The sequence below is a fragment of the Aphis gossypii genome, chromosome X (genome assembly GCF_020184175.1).
Source record: "Aphis gossypii isolate Hap1 chromosome X, ASM2018417v2, whole genome shotgun sequence".
Classification (NCBI taxonomy): domain Eukaryota; kingdom Metazoa; phylum Arthropoda; class Insecta; order Hemiptera; family Aphididae; genus Aphis; species Aphis gossypii.
In genome coordinates, this window is record NC_065533.1 from 55,207,255 (window position 1) to 55,215,409 (window position 8,155).

At 31.8% G+C, this 8,155-nt stretch overlaps 1 protein-coding gene across 1 annotated transcript; it reads right to left on the reverse strand.

Moving 5' to 3' along the window:
* Window positions 1–1,967: 1,967 nt before the first annotated feature.
* Window positions 1,968–7,160, reverse strand: LOC114127755 (uncharacterized protein DDB_G0283357). The gene is made up of 6 exons (XM_027992072.2): window positions 5,886–7,160; window positions 5,005–5,198; window positions 4,555–4,926; window positions 3,602–4,491; window positions 2,748–3,343; window positions 1,968–2,593 (listed from the first exon to the last, which is right to left on the reverse strand). Exons 1-6 carry the CDS (start codon window positions 6,546–6,548, stop codon window positions 2,414–2,416), a joined length of 2,895 nt encoding a protein of 964 aa, XP_027847873.2. The 5' UTR covers window positions 6,549–7,160; the 3' UTR covers window positions 1,968–2,413.
* Window positions 7,161–8,155: the final 995 nt, after the last annotated feature.

An 8,155-nucleotide genomic window follows, 5' to 3' on the forward strand; every position in this document is an offset into this window, starting at 1 on the left:
AAAAACTATGTATATGAGTCATAAATAATGACCATCTCTATTAATAACATTAGTCTTAATCTAATTGAATATTAATCACACAGATAAAAAAAAAAAAAACACCCAACAGACTCATTAGAACTCTGCAATATTATAATTGATAACGATTTGTGATGAAATCTTTATTCATACAATTTATTAAAAAAGTTATGAGTAATAACTTAAACATTTTATGAGATAAATCCATAAAGGGCTTAGTATACGTATTATAATCAAACATTTTGTGTCATATTATATATTTTATACCAGATAATCATTCAGTATGGGCTATTAGTATAATATTGAGGTGAGAGTATTAAAAAAAAGTTCAAGTAAACCAGAGTTCCATCATAAGAATCCATTTGAATTAATCTTCCTCACAATGATCTACATGGAAAAATTATAGTTGTTTTAATGTTTCCCTTTAAAATGTCTCTATAAAAAATTTCAATTATATTTATTTCTAAGCGTCTTGTCATTAAATGTGATAATAGTAAATTATATAAAGGTGTGTGGAAAAACATATTCCAATTATATACACGCATAAATCTTTAGAAAAATCTTTTTCATTAATTATTTAGGACCTGTTTGTCGTAATCACATGTCATATGCCCAAATCTATGTAAAATTGTAAAACAATGTTTACTCTACTCAAAATAATCTTAAAAATATAATAAATAATTAGAGGTCTTCGCTATTAGATTAAATTATGTTATGTTTAGACACATATACATATACATTTCTATCTTTCTTGTATTCGAATATTTCCATATTGTATATTTTTAATTTTTTGTTCTATAAATCAATCTTTATTATTAATTATTATTCTTATTGTATTAATCACTTAAATTTTTTTGGATCTTAATATATTACTCTTTCTCTCTTAACACAAGCAATTGCTTAAAAGATACATATGCAAATTTATTTGTATATTTTGGTTATCAATAAAAAAATTCAGAATAAAACATATAAATATTTTTGGGGTCCAGTATTCGGAATATTATCAAAGTAAAATAAGTACACTTTAAATTAAAAAAAAAAAAGTTATTCATATCATTAAAATTATTTAAATACTTCCAAAAATTACAATAATGATAAAGTAATTAATTAATATTATTCTGAAAAAAAGTGTAAAAATTTATAACTTTTAATTTAATGATTGGATTTCCAAAGTACGGAATGAGACTTCTCTTTGAATTTTTAAAGTGTATATAAGAATAAAATGCATGGAAGCAGAATACATAATTCAAGATTTCTAGTTTTACTTCAATAAAGTCTAGTGAAAATAAAAAAAAAAAAAAAAAAAAAATAAAAATATTATAACATACTTCACTTATTTTGTAAATTTTATGCTTTTATATAGGTAATAATACTTAATTTTATTTAATGTTGCCTGTTAGCCAGTAATGTAATGAAATATAAAATAAATATCATATTATATTATATACACAAAAAGCTAAGAGACTGGATATGTCAGGACCAATACAATTTAATAATTATAAAAATTAATCATTCAGTCTGTATAGTTTGTCTCATTTTGACATAATATAACTTATGAGTTACAAGAGAGCAGAGTATAGTTTAAATGTCATCACACAATACAAAATATTATATGTTATCTTATAATTAGCTATTGATTTGTTTTAATATCTTAACTATTATGACAAAGTAAAAAAAAAACCAAGAAGTAAGATTGATAATAGGACTAACTAACTAGTACTGTTAAAAATAAAAATAAATCATTTAGTTCTTTTGTCTAGTTTCATACTACAAATTAAGTATTTTTCAACATTACTTAACTATCATTTCTAATTGTTGATTGTAATGGTTATATTTATGTTGTTATATTATATTTCATAATTCCATAATAGCTTTAATATTAAAGCTTACAATTAATTAATAATTACTCGATAATAAAAATGAAATTTATTTAATACATAAAAATAATATTTGTAATAATGTAGTAATTAGTTTTATTTTTTTAAAAATACAATTATGTTATCAAAACAAAAATTATAAGCTTGAATAGTTTATCGGTATTTTAATTTATTGTTGATAATGAGACGATTATAGTATTAATAAAAAATACAATTATAAAATTAAGATGAATTAAATACCAAAGTATTTAATACGGTATAGTACTATGGTCATGCATCATAAAAAAAAAAATAATAATTTGATTCGTTTCTTGAACGAAATATAAAATAATGATAATTGAATAATATTAAAAGATAATTAAAAACAAAACTAAACACAGAATCAGTTAATACCATTATCTAAAATAATGGTATTAAGTATTGACCAAATATGTCTTATATAAAACTAAGAAACTTCAAAAACATAAAAGTTTCAATATTGTGTAGTAATTGTTAAATTATAATTGGTTATAATCAATCTAGTTAGTTGAAGCTGTAGTAGGTGGCGGTGTAGTAGATAAATTGGTTTTTGAATTCCCTTGCTGTTGATTAGGTTCTGGAGGCGGTGCCACAATGGGTATAGCCAGATTGACGCGTCTTGGGGGAGGTTGTTGTTGTGGCTGTTGCTGTGGTTGATAGTAAGTAGTCATGAAGGTTTCCTAAAATAAAAAATAATAATAATTCTATGAATGATAACAATTTAATCTTTGAAATTATGAGAAGAAATTTCATATAATGTCTTAATATTAAAAACAGTGTACACAAAAATATATAACATTTAATATTTTAAACTTAAGTCAATGATACACTTACTGGTTGTTGCAAAGATTGTGTTCCAGGTGGTGGCGATGTTACACCTGTTGCCCCTGTTGGTACTGGTTGATAAACAGCTGCTTGAGCTGCAAGCATCTGAAGAGCAGCTGCAGCAGCAGCTGCTGCTGCATTTTGATCATCAGCACTACCAGCTGCTGGACCTGGTGCAACTCCAGTTGCATACTGGGGCGTAGCATAAATTTGATGATGGTACATGGATGGATCAGCAGCAGCCATAACCATCATACCAGTATTGTGATCAAGCACCATGCCATGATGCATTGGTTGTAAGGGTTGGTGGTACTGTTGTATTTGCATTGGTGGTGGTTGTTGATGGATTTGGATCGGTGGTTGCTGTTGTAATTGTTGAGGCGCAGGTTGCATTTGTTGTTGAGGTTGAATTTGTTGGTCTTGCATCACTAAACCGTTTTGTTGCTGAGAAGGTGGAGGCTGTGGCTGAGGTGTTTTAGACATTCCGCCAAAGTTTAGTACTGGGTCAGGAAGCTCCCTGCGACTTTGAACTGAGTAGCGTTTGGAACTACGTACAACCGGTGTTGGTGCTGCAGGTGGCTCAATTTGTTGATTTTCATTTTCATCTAGAATGGAAGTATTTTGAGTAACTATTAATTAATAATATACTACTACAATTCTATGCTTTTAAATATCTACTGATACTCTTATAGTAAATAATATATTAGTTTAAAAGAAAGTTTGAATCAAGCAATTATTAATGAATCATATAATCATAATTAATGAATCATTATATGAATGAATTTATGCATAAGTATATTTGACACACATAGTTATAGTAGTACCTTAATAACAAGATAACATAATAATAATTTAATACTTACATTGACGATTATTGTAGTGTTGATAATGTCCACCGCCATGTTGTGTACGTCCTGTGCCAGCAGTTGTAGGTGCTATAGATTGATGTTGCTGATCGTAGTTGTGTTGATTTGGACTGGATGAAGATGGAGGTACAGAACCCTTAGAAAAATACCTATCACGATTATATTGATGCGAAGTATTATGTTGATGGAAATTACGGCCTCGAGATGCTAAAGGCGAAGAATGTTGGTGTTGCTGGTTATGTCCTTGACTACCTTGACCATTGTTAAAGTGTTGCTGCTTAAAATTTTGATGTTGATTATGACTATTACTGTTTTGTTGTGATTTTCGCGAAAAATAGTTATTAGGTGCCATAGAAGGAGAGTCTCGATTTACTTGAGCACTTTTTTCTTTGTTAATTGGAGACTCAGTTGAAGATCGATTGAAATAATTTCTACTATTAATTGATGAAGATGAAGAAGGCCCACCATTTTGCTGATCCTGACGATTATTTCGATTTGCAGGGGAAGTTGTATTATATTTTGATGTTCGGGGTGACGAAGTGTGATGCCGAGCCTGGCCAGTTTCTACAGCTGCAACAGTAGTCTTTTTTTCTTCATTCTGAACAGAAGGAGTTTTTGGTTGTTGTTCATGATTCTGGTCTGAGACTTCTACAACTGCAGGAGACATAGTTGAAGAATTAGGCTCCGATTTCTTTGAATTATCCAACGCAGGGAATTCAGAGGTATAATCATTATTTGTAGATTTTTTTGTATTCTTATTTGGACCACCAATACTACGTCGAGCCATACCTCCACGCTTTACTTTCATAGACTGCTGTCCACTACCAGTAGCAGTGTAAGCTTTTGTATCCTGCCAATTACGAGTGTATTTGGAAGTGGCAGCTCGTCTAAAATGAAAGCAATTGTAATTATTATTAATAGCTATATATAAATAGTTTTAATTAACTTACCCATATTTATGGTGACGCCGAGCTCGAGGTGCTTCTGATTCCTCCCTTATGTCATATCCATATGAGGCTAGTAACTCATCACGGCTTTTACGTGTTTGCTCATTTTCATCATATAAATCATGTGTCCACCTATCCAAAGAATCTAAATCACGAGATTTTCTAGAACCTACACTAGGTTTTTTTGCCAATCCATCAGTAGTTACAGAAGTTTCAGAATCTTTTGCTGCAGCAGCAACCTTAGATATGGCTAAAACTTTTTTAGTAGATGATGTTCCATCCCCAGCTGCTAAAGCAGTGTTTTCTGCGGTATCAACTTCAGTCACTGATTTTGGTTTTTTAATGCCTGTATGTCTTCTTCTAATGCGGCGACGACTAATAATTATTAAAAATAAAATAATATAAATTTAATACCATACTTATTAAGTATTAAATTTTTTTGCCAATACTCACTCAGAAACAACTCCATCATCATCTCCTGAATCTTCTTCGTATCCATCATCTGATTCTGATCCTTCAGAACTTGTTGTACTGTAAGCCATACGGTCATCATGTTCATAGAATTTTCCACGTCTAGGTATGTATTGAGGATCATTAGTGTCGTCATCGACAGGCACAGGTACTACAGGTTCTGCAGGCGTTAAAGGCTGAAATAGAATAACCAGAATACCAGATATTATATATTTTTTATACCATAAATTCATTCACACTATTCTATGATAAGGCTGTATTGACTAAAAATAAGTAACAATAATAAAATAATTTGTACATATAGGTACCTAGATTATTTGAGCTACATCAAAAAACATAATGAAATATACTTAAATGTTTTTCATGTACAATGACATATAAATTCAAATTTAACATACCTATAATAGCAAATCACTTGATACTTAATCCTAATGTACTTGCTTAACTTTATTTATATGAATTTACACTACAAGTTTTATAATTAATAATTTATACAATGAAGGTTTGAAAATCTAATAAGTACAGCATTACAGGTTTACACTGAAACCAAAAAAATGGGTAACTTACCCACTTTTCTTTATGATGAAATGTAAAAAATAATATTATTATTGTGTAGGTATTAATGGTAAACAGCCATAGCTTATGAAGTATAAAATTATGTACATTCTATATACAAATTTAATGATTTAAAATATTGATATAAATTTAGAGTGTTGGTATTCATTAAATTTTTAAATATTTTTGAAAAGAACATTTGATGAACACATAATTATATGAAGATGCACAACAAATACTATTTACAGCTGTGCTAAATCAAATAAATAAAATACCTATGGAATAATAATTTAAATTGTTATGCTCACATCTTTATTTTCTTCACTTGAGTCATCTTCGCCATCACCTTCCTCTACTTCTTGTTGTGGACAGCTCTCATTATCCGGAGCATTTTCCTGTTGAATTACATCTTGGGGCTGTTTTTTTACAACACTATTTTCTTCATCATCGACAATATACTCAACAGCATCTTCAAATCCACCACTATCAATTGTTGAGTCAACTATTTCATCATATTCCGATTTTGTTAGAGAGATATCTAGATTTGAATTAGGGTTTTCATTGATTACGATTTCTTTTTCAACTATACTTGTCACAGGTTTCTGTTGTTCGTCCAAAACCGTTTCATCTTGTTTCTGTTTAATCTCATCAACCTCGTTAGTCGATATTGTTGTAGACGCCATGGCTGTATTTAACTGATCTTCTTCAACTTTGAGATTGATACTTGTGGCATTAACGGTAGTAATCACAGTTTCTTTTGACACATCAGCTACGTCACTGACCGCTGCCTCATGTTCAACATCATTGGTCGCCGCAATCGTTTCCTTGTCTGATTTAATGGGTGGAACAATTTCATTAGTCACTGTTGTCGGATTTGACACATCGGTAGTTGTAGTGGTGTTGTCGGCAGCAACGTCGGCGACAACGGGGGCAGTGTCTTCTCCTTTCGTGGTTACAGCAGCACTCTCCATTGTAAAAGTAATGTTCGGCCGTCAGTGAGCCAATTATGGAACAATAATAATAGTAAAAACAATGACGGGCTGTACGAACTACGAAGTAAAAATCATTTGACGTTTACGACGGTATGAGGAATAGGAGCAAACACAGAAAAACGAGGGTCGTGATAAGAAAACAAAATAGAAAACAAAAGAAAACGCAAAACACGACGCGAACAATTGTACCGAATCGTTTTGACGGGGAGCTCGAGAAGACCGTTCTATCGATCTACGTCAAACAAAAACAAGGGCGCGGACGGAAAACGGAGCTGGTGGCTACGGCGGCGGACGTCGGACCGTGCGCGGCGAAGAAAACACGCAAAATACGCAGGTAGAAAGATCGGGCGTTGTCGTCATCAACGGACTTTGGTGGTGTTTTTGTCTCGGTACAGATGATCACGAACGTTAAACGACGGATGTCATAGCAAATCGCAACAATTTATAATAGTTTAACGTTCGACAACGAGCGGACGGGCGCCGGGAACCCAGGTTGGACTAGACAGTGCGGCAATGCATCACCACGCGATAACGATGACATTATCTCGGGCCACGGCCGAACGATGGAATTGCGGCGGCGGCGGCGGCGGCCGATTGCTCGGTCACTGTCATACCGTAGTGTTGTTGTGCTGTATACCGATTACCACTGATAACGGCGTTGTGCGGCGGCGGCGGCGCGCGGTCACCATACTTTTGGAGGTAAACCACTTTTTGTGACCGGAGGTTCTTTAACCCCGGTAATGTTTTAAAAAACATTTTTTAAATTTTTAAAAATGTATCCAATTGCTGTACATTGAAACAGTCGGTGTCCATATTATATATACTATAATAAAATAATAAACTATTACTAATATATTATTTAATACTCAATAGTGCTATAACATACCTACGTAAATACGAGTGTAATTTGTTTAAAAAGTGAAAACCAATTTTTTTTTACCGCGTACATGTTATTCCAATTACCGTGTTATTCCTTGTATTACAATATTATTTTATTCATACCTACATGATATTTTTTTTGCATAATTCATATACCATATCGAGTCCATGACTAATTATATATGCATAGTGTTTCGCAATAACATTATACAGAACTGATTCAAAGAACAAAACTAGAAGTCATGAATAAACTATAACGAGTAAAAACACGTGAGCATAAGATTTTACAATTGTTTTAAAAAAATATGTATTATCCCCAAATTAATTATGATTGAGCATAATATGTATTTTACTGTTTCAATAATAAGCGACCGCCGCGCGCCGTTATTATAATACTGTCATTGATTTTATAATATACAGATGACTCGAGCTATAGGAGTATTTTGAAACCGTATTTTTATTTTTTAGAATTATTTTATTCCGATACTGATAGACATCGCTGCTGTATTGATTCTATATTATTGTAATATTTGTAAGCAAGTTATTTTCTGGCTATTTCCAGAATTCCTGCAATACCGGCACCACGGACCAAGATAATAATATTATCTAGGTGACTAGGTCAGTGACATAGGCGTAAATTGGTGGGGGCTAAGGGGGCTATAGCCCCCCCCAAATATTATGACGAGGCCCCCCCAGAATTCTGTGTC